At 38.4% G+C, this 18779-nt stretch overlaps 1 protein-coding gene across 2 annotated transcripts in view; it reads left to right on the plus strand.

Moving 5' to 3' along the window:
- The window catches only part of PPA1 (pyrophosphatase (inorganic) 1), a 29790-nt gene extending 11308 nt beyond the window's left edge, over positions 1-18482 (plus strand). The window contains exons 3-11 of one of the 2 annotated variants that reach the window (XM_025396075.1): positions 2776-2829; positions 3660-3779; positions 6683-6769; positions 7682-7808; positions 11579-11706; positions 11970-12055; positions 14991-15060; positions 16405-16447; positions 18127-18482. In XM_025396075.1, the coding sequence (XP_025251860.1) occupies positions 2776-2829; positions 3660-3779; positions 6683-6769; positions 7682-7808; positions 11579-11706; positions 11970-12055; positions 14991-15060; positions 16405-16447; positions 18127-18158 (747 nt within the window). In that variant the 3' untranslated portion in view covers positions 18159-18482. Of the gene's footprint in view, positions 1-2775; positions 2830-3659; positions 3780-6682; positions 6770-7681; positions 7809-11578; positions 11707-11969; positions 12056-14990; positions 15065-16404; positions 16448-18126 lie in introns of both variants that reach the window. The other variant, XM_025396074.1, reaches the window with a different exon arrangement.
- Positions 18483-18779: the final 297 nt, after the last annotated feature.

Consider the following 18779-nt stretch of genomic DNA (forward strand, 5'->3'; position numbering starts at 1 on the left):
TTAGGTAATACTGTTTTGAGAGTCTACACATATTTGTCATTTAATGCTATTAAAGTGTTCAATATAGTTTCTAAACTTTGAATTAGTTATTTCAGCTCTATTTGCTATATCTTTCTTGAAGCAATGTATTCATTTGGTGGCTTTCTTTTTTTTTTTTTTGAGAGGGAGTTTTGCTCTTGTTGCCCAAGGTGGAGTACAATGGGGCGATCTCGGCTCACTGCAACCTCCGCCTCCCAGGTTCAAGCAATTCTCCTGCCTCAGCCTTCCCGAGTAACTGGGATTCCAGGAATGCCTCATTATGACCGGCTAATTTTTATATTTTTAGTAGAGACAGAGTTTCTTCATGTTGGTCAGGCTGGTCTTGAACTCCGTATCTCAGGTGATCCACTCGCCTTGGCCTTCCAAAGTGCTGGGATTACAGGCGTGAGCCACAGCGCCTGGCCTGGTGGTGTTTTAACAAAATTAACAGCTAATCTTGGCGAGCTCTTCAGTTGATCTTTCATGTCATAACAGCTCCATCTTGTGAATCTTTAGGGTACTGCTACTGAAAACCGAAAGCCCTGACTTTTCTTTTCACAGACCTACAGATCTCATTTTTACGCCTGAGAAGTGGACAAAACTCTTGAAAACTTAGTGGGCAAGGTGAAATGTAGTCAAAGATTGGTTCTGAGGTTTTCTACCCAGGATGAACAATCAGGATTACATTTTCTAAACCATCTAGTTATTTTAGAGGGATTCCGGGATACAGCAGTGTCTTCAGTCCTAGATTTAAGTAGTATCTCCATTCTTTTGGTTTTTATGTTGTACTGGGTAGGTGAGGTGTCAGGAGGCTTGGTGCAGAAACCCATGGATGCTTTAGTCTTCCATGGTTTCAGCAGGAACTTAAAATGACAGAAGTTTTACACTTTTGAATTGAAATCAGTGTAGTTTTTCTGCTTGGTACCAGCAAGGTAATTATTAACTTGAAACCTTTGACTTATTCCCTTGTGGCTTATCAGTTCCCGTGTTTTGATGGAAAGTAGCAAAGAAGTAATTCTAAAGAGTGATGTAACCAAGTGATTTTCATTTTAAGTTAAGTTCTTAAAATGTACTTTACCAGTCTGGGTAACATGGCAAAACTCGATCTCTACCAAAAAAAATTATATATATATATATACCTATCTTTTATCTATCTATCTATCTTAGCTGGATGTGGTGGCGTGCACCTGTAGCTCCAGCTACTCAGGAGGCTGAGATGGGAAGATTGCTTGAGCCAGGGTGGTTGAGGCTTCAGTGAGTCAAGCTCATGCCACTGCACTCCAGCCTGGGTGGCAGAGTGAGACTCTGTCTCAAAAAAAGAAAAAGAAAGAACATTTTATAAGCATGACTGCAGGCCAGGTACGGTGGCTCACACCTATAATCCCAGCACTTTGGGAGGCCAAGGCAGGTAGATCACCTGAGGTCAGGAGTTTGAGACCAGCCTGCCAACATGGTGAAATTCCATCTCTACTAAAAATACAAAAATTAGCCCGGTGTAGTGGCACACCCCTGTGTAATCCCAGCTACTTGGGAGGCTGAGACAGGAGAATCACTTGAACCCAGGAGGTGGAGGTTGCAGTGAGCCAAGATTATGCCACTGCGCTCCAGCCTGGGTGACAGAAAACAGTTATTAGAGATTTAGCTTCATCTGTGCCCTTTGTAGAGGCTGAAAACTGAAAAACTGCAGTTAAAGTTCTATTCCTTGAAAAAAAAATAGTATTCTGAATAATTAAAGCTCAAGTTTAAATAACCTATGCCATATTTAACTCCAGTGTGCAAAATGGGTTGGCAAAGTATGGTTTGTTTTTCATTATGTTTTTAAACTGCACATCTGAGAATTTACTCCCTGAATATATCCATTTTATAGTAGTCAATTTAAGGCTATAAGCCAATTACAATAGAACTATCATTGATTAAAATATTTTTAGAGCATATTCTCTTATCTTCAAAGTCAAAGTCCTTTTGAGGGGGTCTTTATTTCTAAAAACAGCCAAATTGGGAGAATAATATGGATAATGAAGCTGATGAGTTTTGTTTGATGCTAAAACTAAAGTATGACCAAGTAATTAGGTTGACGGAGGTTCGCCTTATAAACTCAAGTATGATCAAGTAATTAGGCTGTCTTGGGGTTTGTCTTATAAACCATCTCTGAAATGGAAGCTCTGAAAACATTTTGAGTAATTGCAGTGTCTCTGAAGGAAATAACACTGGCCTTTGGAGAGTGTTTTGAAGATGGTCTTCTTCAGAGATACAGGTTCTGTTATGTTTATTTAAGAACTGTTTCCTTCCTAGGAACATTCTTTCCACTGTCAATTTTTATTCTGAAACACTTAAAGCATACAGAAAAGTTAAAAGATTTATATAGTAAGTTGGCTGGGCGAGATGGCTCACACCTGTGATCCCAGCACTTTGGGAGGTAGAGGCAGGAGGATCACTTGAGGCCAGGAGTTTGAGACCAGCCTTGGCAACATAGTAAGAGCTTGTCTCTACAAAAAATTTAGAAGTAAATAAAAATTAAGAAGAACTATACAGTAAGCAATCATATACTGACCACCTTGATTCTATAATGAATATTTTCCTATAATTGCATTATTTCTTCATCCATCATTCTCTTTTTTTTTTGATGCATTTTGTTGAAAATCCAATTGACTTCAAAGATATGATACAATGAACAGTTTGACTTTGGAAGAAATAGTGCATGCTCCCTCAAAGAACAAATTGGCTCCTGTGACCATCTCACTTTCTCTGTTTTTTCAGGATGTGTTCCACATGGTAGTTGAAGTGCCACGCTGGTCTAATGCAAAAATGGAGGTAATATTTCACTTTACATTTGAGTGAGACTTAGGATATTGGTTTTGATCGAGTCACACTGACTTGATCAAGGATGAACCATCTGAACTCCAAGGTTTTTCTCCGTCTGGTCCCAGTCTGTTTTCTAGTTGTATCTCCCATTGCCAGCAGTCTTTCCTTTGGGCTCCAGCTAAACTCAGCTGTTTACAAATATGCCCCAAACTTTTCTTCCCAACATCTTTGCTTCCGATGTTCCCAAAACCTAGAATTACTTTTTCTTCTCTTACTCTCTGTAAGCCCATCACTGACCCCTCTTTAGTCACCCCAGCCACAGATACTCTCATTGGAATTCAGTTGCATGGTGTTAGTTTCTTTCTGACGATACCTACCATCATTGCCTTTTTGTTATGGATATTTATAACATTTTATACCACATACTCTTTTACAGTAATCACATTTTTTGTGTGTAATAAATACCCGAGTATTTGAATAATTTTAAATTCTGTAAAGGAAAATAAAATTGGATAGTATTTATTTTGCCCTTTTAATAAAAATTACAATATTTTTATTACTCAAACATTAGAATTTATTCCAGGTAATTTTAGTCTTTGCTTTCTAGAATTAGTAAATGTTCTTCTTCCCTTCTTGATAGTTCCTTTATCCCTCACATAACCTTTCCACTTAGTGGCTGATTATGGAAGCACCTTAGTTCAATTATAAAATTGTTAGGGATAGAATATATCATTAAAGTGGAATTAGGGAACATAGATACCATAATTCATTTCCTCAGATCCTTATTTGAATAGTATTTCACATCCAAATATGCAACGATTTGAAATTTTTTATTTCAGATTGCTACAAAGGACCCTTTAAACCCCATTAAACAAGATGTGAAAAAAGGAAAACTTCGCTATGTTGCGAATTTGTTCCCGTACAAAGGATATATCTGGAACTATGGTGCCATCCCTCAGGTATGTCTTCATGCAACTGCTGACGATGTACTTTTTAACTTACTAAATATTAACTTACTGCTATTCGTAAAAAAGATTTGAATACCTGTGGAGAGTTTTTTCTATGGTAGATTTTAAAAACATAAGAAGGGATAATTAACTCATTTGAATGCTTCCTTAAATAACTTATTTTCAAGATAAACTGAAAGGTAAATATTTACAATGTTTAAATTCAGATTTGAACATTTATTCTTTTCTGAAATATTTTTTCCTTTTTGGACTGGTTGTAAGCTATATAAATTCTCTACAGACCGAGTTGCAAGTCTATTCAGTCAAGAAAGAGTGTATGGTAGTAGTCAAAAGCACTGATTTTTGGCACCAGACAGACCAGAGTTCAAATCCCAAGATGGCCACTTCCTAGCTTATCTAACTTGCCTCACTTTCTTTCTCCTTGGGACGTTAATATTGCCTCCCTGAGCTATTCACAGTATGTAGGTGGTATGGTTATTTCAAAAAATAAAGCACTTAACACCTGCACATACAAGCTCTCATAACTGCTGACTTTTATGTTTAGAGTCTTGATTCCCTCTTCTTCAGGTCAAGCTCTTTGTGGTAAAGTAATGAGGGGATCCTGTTTTCTTAAATAGTCAACCCTTTGAGAAGGGTTGTTTACCAATTTATTCCTGGCACAATGTCAGTATGTAGCAGGTTCTTATTTAATATTTGAGTGAAGAATCACTAGGATCTTGTCTATAATGAGTAAATGACATCTATTTAATTCTGGTTCGGCTAGGCCAGTGCTGTGGCACTTAAAATTTAATGCTGAGACACTAAATAAACATTCAGTTGAATTTGTTGATAAATGGTTTGTTTTTATTAACAATGAAGTCTGTTAAATGGAACCTACTATGAAACAACCTATAAGATAGTAGAACATAGGTCTGACCCATCTGGCTTGTTAGGTAAGCACAAAGTCATTTGTTTGTCTTAATTACAGTGTTTCACCTTATACTTTAATTGATTTTTGTTGTTGTTGTTGTTGTTGTTGTTTTTGAGACGGAGTCTCACACTGTTGCCCGGACTGGAGTGCGGTGGCGCAATCTTGGCTCACTGCAACCTCTGCCTCCCAGTTTCAAGCGATTCTCTTGCCCCAGCCTCCTGAGTAGCTGGGATTACAGGCACCCGCCACCACGCCCAGCTAATTTTTTGTATTTTTATTAGAGATAGGGTTTCACTATATTGGCCAGACTGGTCTCAAACTCCTGACCTTTTCATCTGCCTGCCTCGGCCTCCCAAAGTGCTGGGATTACAGGCATGAGCCACCACACCCGGCCTCAATGGATTTATTAATAGTATTCAGCCTTGATATATCATCCTTGTAGGAGAACATTGCTGAAATACTTACTATTCTGTGGGTTGGATTTTGCTTTCTTAATGTTGGATTTGTTAGATGTGGTCTTCCTTTATCACCCTTCTCATTTATCTTTTGCCTTTACTCCAGCTGAGTAGCCAAAAAATCCAAGTAATGTGTTCCAGTTGGAGGAAAAAAGAACCAATAGCAACAGCTACATTTTAAACCTAACATCCTGGCTAGCACAGGCTATCAGTGTTTTTGTGAGATGTTCTGCAAGGACTCTGGCTTACAATTTAGGAAGGAAAGAAAACCAGTCATGTAAAGTTCTGGAAAATCCTGATTAAACGTTTCAGTCTTGACTCCTGGTCAGTGATGATACTTTTAACATCAGAAGGTAACCTTTTGGCTGGGTGTGGTGGCTCATACCTGTAATCCCAGCACTTTGGGAGGCCAAGGTGGGAGGATCACCTGAGGTCAAGAGTTTAAGACCAGTCTGGCCAACATGGTGAAACCCCATCTCTACTAAAAATACAAAAATTAGCCAGGTGTGGTGGCGTGTGCCTGTAATCCCAGCGACTCAGGAGGCTGAGACAGGAGAATTGCTTGAACATGAGAGGCAGAGGTTGCAGGGAGCCAAGATTGTGCCACTGCACTCCACCCAGTCTGAGTGACAGAGCAAGACTCTGTCTCAAAAAAGAAAAAGAACATAACCTTTCCATCTTACTATTCTTGCCTACCTACTTCTGTTTTGGGAATTTATTACAAAGAAAATCTAAGACCAGGTACAGTGGCTTATGCCTGTAATCCCATACTTTGGGACACCAAGGTGGGAGTATCACTTGAGCCCAGGAGTTTGAGACAAGCCTGGGCAACATAGTGAGACCCTGTCTCTACCAAAAAAACAAAAAAAAAAAGAAAGAAAAGAAAAGAAAACACACACATACGCACACATGTTTGTGTGTTTTATCTTCTGTTTTTTTTTTTGTTTTTTTTTTTTGAGATGGAGCCTCGCTCTGTTGCCCAGGCTGGAGTGTAGTGGCATGATCTAGGCTCACTGCAACCGCTGCTTCCTGGGTTCAAGCGATTCTTCTGCCTCAGCCTCCCAAGTAGCTGGTATTACAGGCATGCACCACCACGCCTGGCTAATTTTTATATTTGTAGTGTATACAGGGTTTCACCGTATTGGCTAGGCTGGTCTCGAACTCCTGACCTCAGGTGATCCACCTGCCTCAGCCTCCCCGGCCTAAAACCACACATCTTTAAAGTAAACGTTTCGGTCTATATTTGTGTTTTCCCTGTTGTCTCAGTTATTAAGTAGTTGGCTTTTGCTTGTTTTAAATAGGATCATTATCTGTTTTAAAGCTTAAATTTAGCATTATATGTGTAGTAGGAGCTACAACATTTAATTGAAACTATTGTGCGTAGTTAAGATTCTTACATGCGAATAAAGAACTAAAACAATGAGAAAAAAAATAGCTGAAGAGTCATAGGACGTTATCTATTATTCTCAACATGATCCATTTTGTCCATATGTATAGGAACGATATACACTAAGTATTATTTTTTTCAGACTTGGGAAGACCCAGGGCACAATGATAAACATACTGGCTGTTGTGGTGACAATGACCCAATTGATGTGTGTGAAATTGGAAGCAAGGTAATGAAATGTGACATTTTTTTCTTTAGTGTTGAGAGATTAATGAAGTATACCAAATTTCATACTTTAAAAAATACTGTGAATAAAATGGATGAATATTAGTGAAATAATGATGTCTCTTTGGTATTAAAGGCTTCTCTTGCATTTTAAGCATTTGTATATTATAATTTGTACGTTTAAACCTAGTCTGGAAAAAAAACGTGTCTGTGTATGTGTGATTGAACATATATCTAGAAAAACTGGACGTGTTCTGCATTGCTTTAGAAGATGGATAATTAGTTAATAGACGAAAGGTACCAGGAGGGAAATTCCCTCTCAATCCATGGCAAACCTTGCCTAACGATTTAGAGTGATCAGTAAATTGACCCAAACCAAATAACCTCTTGAGTTGGAGATTCATGGTAGTAATTCCTCCATCAAGGAGGGTTGTTCTAAGATTCTGATTATAGTTATTTCTTTATGTCTCTCTCAGGCTCAGAGAAATAGTAAACAACTAAAAACAAAGTTTTCATTTTGTTTTTTAAGTCATAAACTTTTAAAGTCATTGTATGACTTGCTTAACTCAATGACTTTTATAAAATAAAAGGTAAAGCATATTAAGATACATATTTGAGACTATGGAGGACTTATTCTTCAGTATAATCAATGATAGTGCAAAAAACATTGATTACCCTGAGCTATGTACTGGTTTCCCTATGACCTAGAAGAAAATAGGACCTATAAGTCCTGTTTTCAACTTTAATAGGACTGATGAAACTTTTACTTACCTAGGTTTTTAAAATTTGCTTAAAGAAACAGTCTCCAGGTAAATTCACAAGAACTTGGCCTCTTTCTTACTTCCTGTTAGCCAAGTAAAACTGTCTTCTAGAGTTTCATTCTGTAATGTTGTCCTGACTTTGTCTGTTGACTCAGGTATGTGCAAGAGGTGAAATAATTGGCGTGAAAGTTCTAGGCATATTGGCTATGATTGATGAAGGGGAAACCGACTGGAAAGTCATTGCCATTAATGTGGATGATCCTGATGCAGCCAACTATAATGGTAAGAAAATTTGAAGAGTCTGAAGTCTTTCTAATTAATTCATAAACACCACCAAACTTAACCTGTAATGACAGAATTGTAAGCCCATTACTTCAAACTATTAAAGGATGGAGGAACAAAGCACTGTTCAAGCATTATTTCTATGACTACTTGTAATTAACTAAGTACACTTTCTCCTTCATTCCAGAACAGAAAAAATCTGGTAAGTTCTTACTGTTTCTTTGTCCTTTCCTTCCCCACATACCAGCACTCAGTTGCTATGTTTATTTATTTTAAAACATTTAATTGAGATATTCACATATCAAAGAGTCACCACTGTAAAATGCACAATTCAGTGGTTTTTAGTATATTCACTAAGTTGTACAACCATCACCACTCTCTAATTGCAGAACATTTCATCAGCCCAAAAGGAAATCCTGTGTCCATGGGCTATCACTCTCTGTCCCGCTTCCCTCAGTCCCAGGTGACTGCGGATCTATTTTGTGCCTATGGATTTGCCTATGCTGTCATTTCATGTAAATGGCATCATATAGGTGGCCTCTGTGTCTGGTTTATTTCACTTAGTGAAATAAGTGTTTTCAGGGTTCATCCATATTGTAGCATGTATCAGCACTTCATTCCCCCCCTCTTTTTTTTTTTGATGGTAAAATTTACATAACATAAAATTCACCATTTTAATGAAAGTGTACACTTCAGTGGCATTTCATTCATTCACAAGGTTGTGCAGCCATCACCACTAGTTCAAGTCATTCCCTATTCCCTCCTCCTCTCCAGGCCCTGGCAACCACTAATCTGCTTTTTGTCTTTATGGAGTTGCCTATTCTACCTATTCTAGGTATCTCATACATGGACTGGTACAATATGTGGATTTTTTTTGTTGTTGTTTCTGGTTTCTTTCACTTAGTATAATGTTTTCTAGGTTCATCCATATTGCATATTGTAGCATCTGTCAGTACTCCTTTTTATGGTTGAATATTATTCCATTGTGTGAATATACTACATTTTGTTTATCCATTCATCAGTTGATGGACGTTTGGGTTGTTTTGACTGTGTAATGCTGCCATGAACATTCCTGTACAAGTTTTTGTGTGGACTTATGTTTTTATTCTTGGGTACATACATAGGAGTTGCCAAAGCTAGAACAATTTGAGCAAGAAAATAAAGTAGTATTTTAATATAACCTGGAACATAAAATAAATATCCATGAGTCTATACTGACATAAATAAATGATTGAATAAATAAACAAATGAGGAAGAATAGATAAATCTCAAAGCAGAAGAATTCCAAATAATTTATGTAGATACTCCATTCTCAAGGAGGTCCTTAATTGTGAGTTGTGCATGGTGACTTCCTTCCAACGACTACAATGTGGGTAAGGGACAGGAGAGAATGACTTTACAGCACAGAAACTTGACAAACACTGCCTCAGCCAGGTGATGGAGGTCAATGTCAGCAGTGATAAGAGTCACCTTGAGAGCATGTTCCCTCAAAATGATGTGATGTATATTTGCATCTGTGTTAATTCATTGAAGAAGGACTGGAAGAATGCCAATCCTTTAACGTTTCGTTTCAATTTTGAAAGGTAAGAGTGCATTCACACCATCTGTTCACTAACTTGGTGGTGCAGCTCTGTTCTATAGGTCAGTGCCTGCATTTCCAATGTACTTCTTTTACAAGAGAACTTGGCATGCTGTGGCCATGATTAGTGAAGCCAAGCCCGTCACTCTGTCAGCACTCATTTACTAAGGCATTATTTCCCTGCAGTTCAGGTTATTAGAACCGTGAAAACTTTCTTAGGGTGGCTGGTCCCATGGTGCAAGTAGTATGCAGCTTTCCCTAATGTCAACCTAAGGCAGTATCTATTGTCCATCCTGTAGCTTGCCCCTGTGCATCTCTTCCATTTGCTGTCCCTGAGTTGCATGCGTATAACAAAATGTTAAACTTCAATGTTTTCCTGAGTTCTGTGAATCATTTTAGCAAATTAGGGAACTTAGGGAGAGGATTGTGAAAACCCCCAATTTATAGCTGATCAGTCAGAAGTACAGGAGGCATCTGAAGTGGGGCAGTCTTATGAGACTGGGCCCCTAACCTTTGAGATCTGATGCTAACTCCAGGTAGATAGTGTCAGAATCACACTGAATTACTGAGCACCCAGTTGGTTTCTGAATAAATGGAGAATTGGTTTCTGGTATTGGAAAACATCAACATTTGCATGTTGGATTTCTGGATTTCCAAATTATTTCTGTATCAGGTGACACATTTTATGTAAATTATAAGTTCTTTGAAATTTACTAGTGCTTAAACATTGCCCAGTGCATTCTGTAAAGTTTCTGTACTTTTAGTGATACTATGATAATAGAATGCATGCTATTCTTTACGCAGATTATAAATTGGATTGAATTATAAATCGGCCGGGCACAGTGGCTCACGCCTGTAATCCCAGCACTTTGGGAGGCCGAGGCAGGTGGATCATGAGGTCAGGAGATCAAGACCATCCTGGCTAACACAGTGAAACCCCATCTCTACTAAAAATACAAAAAAACTAGCCAGGCATGGTGGTGGGCACCTGTAGTCCCAGTTACTCAGGAGGCTGAGGCAGGAGAATGGCGTGAACCCAGGAGGCGGAGCTTGCAGTGAGCCGAGATCCAGCCTGGGAGACAGAGTGAGACTCCATCTCAAAAAAATAAATAAATTGGATTGAAGCAATGTTATCTTATACAAATATAAATAAGCTTTTGTTGTGGTCAAATGTATTTCTCTTCCTCATAATACTTTTCCTAACTGACTTTTTAGCATGTGTATCTCCGTTTGCTTGCATTGTGCAGGAGTTTGTTATTTAAAGTGCAGTTTGATGACATTGAGGCTAGCCATTGTTGATGGCTACACAGAAACTTAAAGTTTTTTAAGCAGTACACTTTTCTGTCAGCCAGAACTAAAGTATTGTTATATACAGTGCCTGTACTATCCAGCAAAGTCTAGTCACATTTAATACATAACCCAACAATGGATATCAATCTAATCTATTTTTCTTATCTTTTAGTACGCAATAGTGTTGTGATTCTCTGACATATAGCCTCTGCCTCTGGACCAGGGATAGTACCTCAAGCTTGTAATCCCAGTGCTTTGGGAAGCCAAGGCAGGAGGATTGCTTGAGCCTAGGAGTTTGAGACCAGCCTGGGTAACATGACAAGACCCCATCTCTACAAAAAATTTAAAAATTAGCTGGGCATGTGCATGCTTATAGTCCCAGCTACTCAGGAGGCTGAGGTGAGAGGATCACCTGAGCTCTGGAGGTCAAGGCTGCAGTGAGCCTTTTTCGGGCCACTGCATTCCAGCCTGGGTGACAGAGAGAGACCCTGTCTCCAAAAAAAAAAAAAAAAGATAACCTCTGTCTTTTTCAGTATCTTGTACACTTCTCATAGGAATTATCTACATTTGCCAAACTGGTTGTTTCATTATGTAGCCACCAGCTGTTTGCCCTTACCTAACAGAGGTTACTATTGCACTGATTGTTCTCTGTACTTAATGTTAGAGGTATTCGGAGACACTAGATGATTTCCTTTCAATGTATGGCTTCTCTTCTCAACAAGGGGCTTCGCTCCAACATTATCTTGAACTTCCATGATAAGTCATTCCACAGCTCTTTCAAAATAAGTACTTGGAATTTTTGTTGAATGTGTAATTATTTGTGCATCTTGAAATCTGCTTATTCTCTTTCTTTTTTAAAAAAATCATTGTCACTGTCATCTTATGCTTCTTCTCTTCTTAGATATCAATGATGTCAAACGGCTGAAACCTGGCTACTTGGAAGCTACTGTGGACTGGTTTAGAAGGTATAAGGTTCCTGATGGAAAACCAGAAAACGAGTTTGCTTTTAATGCAGAATTTAAAGATAAGGTAATATGTCATTCAGAACTATAGCTTTAGGCTCATTTCTATTGAGACTTATAATTTAACCATATTGTTACTATCTAAAGATTCATAAAACAGAAGTCTGGAAACATAACACAGTCTTGGTGTTTATTCACTTTAATATTCTCTTCCATTTTTAGAATAAGGAAATGATTCAAAAGAGACAAATTATCAGGCTTTGGGGAAATGTTGATAATAGGAAAAGAATACCTTTTTATCATTGTAATGCAAATCTCTTCAAATTATAGGACTTTGCAATTGATATTATTAAAAGCACTCATGACCATTGGAAAGCATTAGTGACTAAGAAAACGAATGGAAAAGGAATCAGTTGGTAAGTGTAAACACTTTGCATGTTTAACACACAAAGCAGACCAGCTTGCAGAAAAGATTTTAATAATCATAAGACACTGTGCTGTTACTTTCACTTAGAAAAGAGATACAAGGCGGGGTGTGGTGGCTCACACCTGTCATTCCAGCAGTTTGGGAAGCCAAGGTGGACGGATCACTTGAGCCCAGGAGTTGAAGACCAGCCTGGACAACATGGAGAAACCCTATCTCTACAAAAAGTACAAAAATTAGCTGGGCATGGTGGTACACACCTGTAGTCCCAGCTACGTAGGAGGCTGAGTTGGGAGGATCACCTGAGCTTGGGGAGGTTGAAGCTGCAGTGATCGTACCACTGTACTCCAGCCTGGGCGACAGAGTGAGACTCGGTCTCAAAAAAAAAAAAAAAAAAAAGGAGAGCGAGCGTATGAGAAAAGGCTAATGTACAGAAATAATTCTCCCAGAAATCTTCTATTCTGTGTCAGGATAATGTCCTATAAAATGAAAACACTGTCCTTCAAACAGAAGAAAAATGGAGAAGAGTTATATATATTTGTGTAAAATTGTACAATCCTAAGAGTTGGCATTTGGCTGGGTGCTGTGGCTCATTCTTGTAATTCCAGCACTTTAGGAGGCTGAGGCAGGAGGATCACTTGAACTCAGGAACTGGAGACTGGTGGGGGCAACATAGTGAGACCTCATCTCTACTAAATATTAAAAAAACTAGCCAGGCCTGGTGGCGCTTGCCTGTAGCAATGCTGAGGTGGGAAGATCACTTGAGCCTTGGAGATCAAGGCTGCAGTGAGCTGTGATTGCCTCACTGCACTTCAGCTGGGGCAACTGAGCAAGACCCTGTCTCAAAAGAAAAAAAAAAAAAGGAAAAAGATTTGGCATTTAAGTTAACTTCTCTATTTTTTGGTATCTTAACGATTTCTATGAAAATGGTCTTAATGTATGTTAAATAACAGGTAAGCAAAGATGATTCATTTTTCATTTTGATGGAGTATTTCTTTTTTGTTGTTGTTGTTTGAGACAGAGTCTTGATCTTGTTGCCCAGGCTGGAGTACAATGGCACTATCTCAGCTCACTGCCACCTCCGCCTCCCGGATTCAAGCGTTTCTCCTTCCTCAGCCTCCCGAGTAGCTGGTATTACAGGCGCATGCCACCATGCCTGGCTAATTTTTGTATTTTTAGTAGAGACGGGGTTTTGCCATGTTAACCAGGCTAGTCTCGAACTCCTGACTTCGTGATCCACCCGCCTTGGCCTCCAAAGTGGTGGGATTACAGGCGTGAGCCACCATGCCCGGCCTTGATGGAATATTTCTAATTGGGCATATATTATATTAATACTATAATGACTAATATATAGGAAAACTTGAACTATGGATAAACAAAAAAATGTATTTTTAAAATATCCATATTTTAGACTAAAGTGGGCTAAAAAAAACAAAAAACAAATTAGGATTGTATTGTATATACGGCTTGTCTTATGATTTTTAAAATTTAACACTATATAATAAGCATTTCCTCATGTCATTAAAAATATAATTTTTTTTTAGAGACAGGGTCTCTCACCCAGGCTGAAGTGCGATGTTACTGTAATAGCTCACTGTAACCTCAAAGAAGTGATCCTTCTGTCTCAGCCTCCCAAGTAGCTGGGGACTACAGGCACAAATCACCACTCCCAGATGATTTTTAAATTTGTTGTAGAGACAGTGTCTTGCTATGTTGTCCAGACTGATCTTGGCCTCCTGGCTTCAAGTGATCCTCTCACAGCTCAGCCTCCAAAAGCACTTAGACTACAGATGCGAACCATCATGCCCAGTCTAGAAAGATCATATTTTAATAATATAATATTCCATCTCTGTATAATATGTTTTATGGGTAAACTTTTTTATTTTTTATTTTTAAATCCCCTGCAAAGAAGGATAAACTATTTTTAATCATTTCTTGTTATTGGACATTTTAGTTACTTGCAATTTTTCACTATTATTAATAGTGAAATAGTATATGGTAAACACCTTTGTAAATTACCGTTTCAGTCTTGAATTGGGTTCTTAGAGGTGGAATTTCTCTATCAAGACCTATGAGCTTTTTAAAAGGTTTTGGATACATTTTACAGAATTATTTTTCAGAGAGATTGAACTAGGACTCCTGCCAGAAGTGTCTGTTTCAGATGTCTCACCAGCACTACAGGAACTGGGTTTTTTTGTTTGTTTGTTTCATTATTTTTTCCAATTAAGAAAGATATGTTTCTCATTTTAATTCACATTTCTCAGCTATTTCAGTGAGAGTTACAAAGCATTCAATCTCAGTTTGTTTGCCTGCCTTCCTTCCTTCACTCTTCTCTTCTCTTCTCTTCTCTTCTCTTCTCTTCTCTTCTCTTCTCTTCTCTTCTCTTCTCTTCTCTTCTCTTCTCTTCTCTTCTCTTTTTGTGACAAAGTCTTGCTCTGTCTCCAGGCTGGAGTGCAGTGGCACGATCTCGGCTCACTGCAACCTCTGCCTTCCAGATTCAAGCGATCCTCCTGTTTCAGCCACCCAAGTAGCTGGGACTACAGGCACGCGCTACCACGCCCAGCTAATTTTTGTATTTTTAGTAGAGATGGGGTTTCACCATGTTGGCCAGGATGGTCTCAATCTCTTGACCTGTGATCCGCCTGCCTCAGCCTCCCAAAGTGCTGGAATTACAGGCGTGAGCCACCGTGCCCGGCCCAATCTCAGTTTCTTAAATCCGAACTTGTTAAGATGTTTGAATAAAATTGATCACAAGAATAGCTATGCCTTGCCAGAATAAATAATTAGAATGTTAAATGTACGTGAAAAAGCTTTTGACTAAACTAAACTTGAATATCACCTGGTCAACCACTTTCAACTCAATTTTTAACTCTTAAGAGATAATTTTTGTTATTTTGTCTTATGACTACTTTTGTTTTATTTAATAGCATGAATACAACTGTGTCTGAGAGCCCCTTCAAGTGTGATCCTGATGCTGCCAGAGCCATTGTGGATGCTGTATGTAAAAGTTTCCTTAAAAAAAGAAAAACCTGGTTGCTAAAAACTATGATGCTAAATGGGGAGAGGAAGTACTTGTTTCAACAAATACTTGAGTGCCTTTTGTATGCATATTACTGTGTGGAGTCTTGAAATTATAAACCATGAACACATACAAGTGGTCATTGACTGAGGGAGAAGCTGAGGTAGTGATTCTAATCAATCATAAGTTGGACAGATAGCATGGTAGTAAAATTTGTAAAACTCAAAATGGTTCCAGAATGTACCAAGTAACCTGTGTGCCTATAACCCATCATAAGCCACTTCCACAAAAGAACCAATGGGAATTTACTTACTTGGTTTTAGCAAGGACTGAGGAAGGTATCAAGTTTTAGGTGCCATTGCAGGAATGATTTGTAACCTAAGAAAGGCTTTCATGTGAGGTAGTAAAAGCACCCGTCAAAGCAATAATTTTGCTTTTGTACTATTTTTAATTATTTGATTTGGATTTACCAAAAGATTGAACGAGATCATCTTAAATTATTTTCATTTACAATACTAAATAAGGAAAACAAAAGAAAATGAGGTCTGACTTTTTTATTGCCTTCTAAATGGGGTAGAAGAAGGAAAAAAGGACAATTTAATGATGAAACCAGTACATTTAGATTTATCTTTATTTATGTATGAATCCTGACAAAGTTGAGATAAATAAGAAAAATTGTAAGGGAAAAGCCAGTGGTTAGCTATCATAATTTTTCAGTGAGAACACTTTGCCCATATTTTATAAATATGTGTGTATATATAAAATTGTTATATATGCATACATCGGTTTTTTCGTATTAATTATTCTCCATGTCATAAAAAGTCAAGAGGCCTGAATTTTTTTTTTTTTTTTTTTTTTTTTTGAGACGGGTCTCACTTTGTCGCCCAGGCTGGAGTGCAGTGGCGCAATCTTGGCTCACTGCAACCTCCGCCTCCCAGGTTCAAGCAGTTCTCTGGCTCAGCCTCCCGAGCAGCTGGGATTACAGGCGCCTGCCACCACGCCCAGATAATTTTATTTTTAGTAGAGACGGGGTTTCACCATGTTGACCAGGCTGGTCTTGAAATCCTGACCTTGTGATCCACCCACCTCGGCCTCCCAAAGTGCTGGGATCATGGGCGTGAGCCACTGCACCATCCAAGAGGCTTGAATTTGTTAGCATCTCAGCAGTAGAGCAAACTTTCTGTTATTCCTATATATTACAAATTATGTTTAGATCCTAAAATTTGGGATAGTCCAGATTCTCTTAAATTTTTGTCAGTATACCTTTTTAGCTTTTTAAAAAATGAGATTAGACTAATAGATTTTAATATTTTGTATTTTAGTTACCACCACCCTGTGAATCTGCTTGCACAGTACCAACAGACGGTAAGATTTCTATTCCAGTAAAATTTCATTAAAAATTACACAGATGTATGGAAAAATTATGTTACTTTTATTTTTAGTTGACAAATGATAATTATATATACTTATAGCATACAGTGTGATGTTTTGATATATGTTTACAATGTGGAATGATTAAATCCAGCTAATTAAGAAATCATTACCTCACATACTTAATCATTATTTGGTATGTGGTAAAAACGTTTGAAATCTACTCTTAGCAATTTTGAAATAGACATTACAGTCACCATTCTGTGCAATAGATCACTAAAGCTTATTCCTTCTGTCTAACTAAAACTTGGTACCCTTTGACCATCACCTGCCCTTTCCCCATCCTTCAGCTCCTGGCAACCACCATTCTACTCTCTACCTCTATGAATTCACCTTTTTTATATTCCACATATAAATGAGATCATGTGGTATTTGTCTTTCTGAACCTGGCTTGTTTTTTGACACAGAGTCACCCAGGCTCTCACTCTGTCACCCAGGCTGGAGTGCAGGGGCGTGATCACAGCTCACTGTACCCACAACCTCCCCAGGTTAAAGTGATTCTCTCATCTCAGCCTCCCAAATAGCTGGGACTGCAGACACGTGCCACCATACCTGTCTAATTTTTTTATATTTTGTAGAGATAGGGTTTCACCATGTTGCCCAAGCTGGTCTCAAACCAGGTCTCGAACCAGGCTGGTCTTGAACACTAATCAGGCAGGGTTTCACCATGTCACCCAGGCTAGCGATCCACCCACCTTGTCCTCCCAAAATGCTAGGATTACAGGCGTGAGCCACTGCACCCAGCCACATACATATTTTTAACATATCACATACACAGGAAGAGAGGGAAGAGAGTGAGAAATGTTTTTAGAATTCTGTAGTGTGCGTGGGAAGGAAGATGAGCTGCTACATATCACCTTTAGTGCCACACTGTATCATAGCGGTTTCCAAACCATGACCCACTGTGCCCCTCTGAGTTCCGTGGAGGTGCCTGCTGGACGTTGGAGGGGACCCTGAGTGGGCTGATCTCCACATTCCCATCTAGCCACAGGCTGCTTCACCCAGAAAACAGTTCTCTCCTCCTTAGATATCAGAATTCTCTGTAAGATTTTTCTGGTAAGAAAATGATTGTGCCACTTAAAAAAAACAAATTTGAAGGCTGGGTGTGATGGCTTACGCCTGTAATCCCATCACTTTGGGAGGCTGACGTGGGCGGATCACTTGAGCCCAGGAGTTCGAGACTAGCCTGGCCAACATGGAGAAACCCTGTCTCTACAAAAAAATACAAAATTTAGCCAGATGTGGTGGCACATGTCTGTAATGCCAGCTGCTAGGGAGACTGAGGCACGGGAATTGCTTGAACCTGGAAGATGGAGGTTGCAGTAAGCCATGATTGCTGCTACTGCACTCCATTCTGGGCAAGAGAGTGAGACCCTGTCTCAAAAAAAAAAAAAAGTTTGAAAATCACACTATACAATTAGCATGAAGTGGAAGGAAGCCCAAAAGAAAACACTTGCATGTGCTGTAGAGAAATTTTGTATGTATGTCCATTCATTTTCAGGTAATTCACAGTAGAATTCATTAAAGCAAGTATATTAGTCTTTGTTATATGTTAGGTGTGATTTTGATTCTTAGCAGGAATTCTAATTTGTTTTTCTTTTCTCCGAATACAGTGGATAAGTGGTTCCACCACCAGAAAAACTAATGAGATTTCTCCGGAATACAAGCTGATATTGCTGCATCGTATTCATCTGGATGTATTAGATGTAAAAGTAGTAGCTTTTCAAAGCTTTAAATTTGTAGAACTCATCTAACTAAAGTAAATTCTGCTGTGACCAATCCAGTATACTCAGAATGTTATCCATCTAAAGCATTTTTCAAATCTCAACTAAGATAACTTTTAACACATGCTTAAATATCAAAGCAGTTGTCATTTGGAAGTCACTTGTGAATAGATGTGCAAGGGGAGCACATATTGGATGTGTATGTTACCATATGTTAGGAAATAAAATTATTTTGCTGAAACTTGGTTTAGGATATTTTTATTTTAATCTGAAGCCAACATTAAGTAGGTATGGGTACTTTTTGGTGTTTGTTTTCTGTTGATAGTCTTACAATTCAAATGTATAATTATTAGACAAAAAAAGAAACCCCTTATATTTATAGTACTCTTGATACTATGCTCTAGTACCTAAGTCCTAGCATACCATTCTAAAGCAAAAGCTTTTAAATTTATATCACATTAGCAGAAAGCACAATGTTGCTCACCCTTTGAAGTTATATATTAATAGTTATTTTTTTACTTCGTCAGTCAACTAATTGAACC

This window comes from Theropithecus gelada, chromosome 9 (assembly GCF_003255815.1).
Source record: "Theropithecus gelada isolate Dixy chromosome 9, Tgel_1.0, whole genome shotgun sequence".
Lineage (NCBI taxonomy): Eukaryota > Metazoa > Chordata > Mammalia > Primates > Cercopithecidae > Theropithecus > Theropithecus gelada.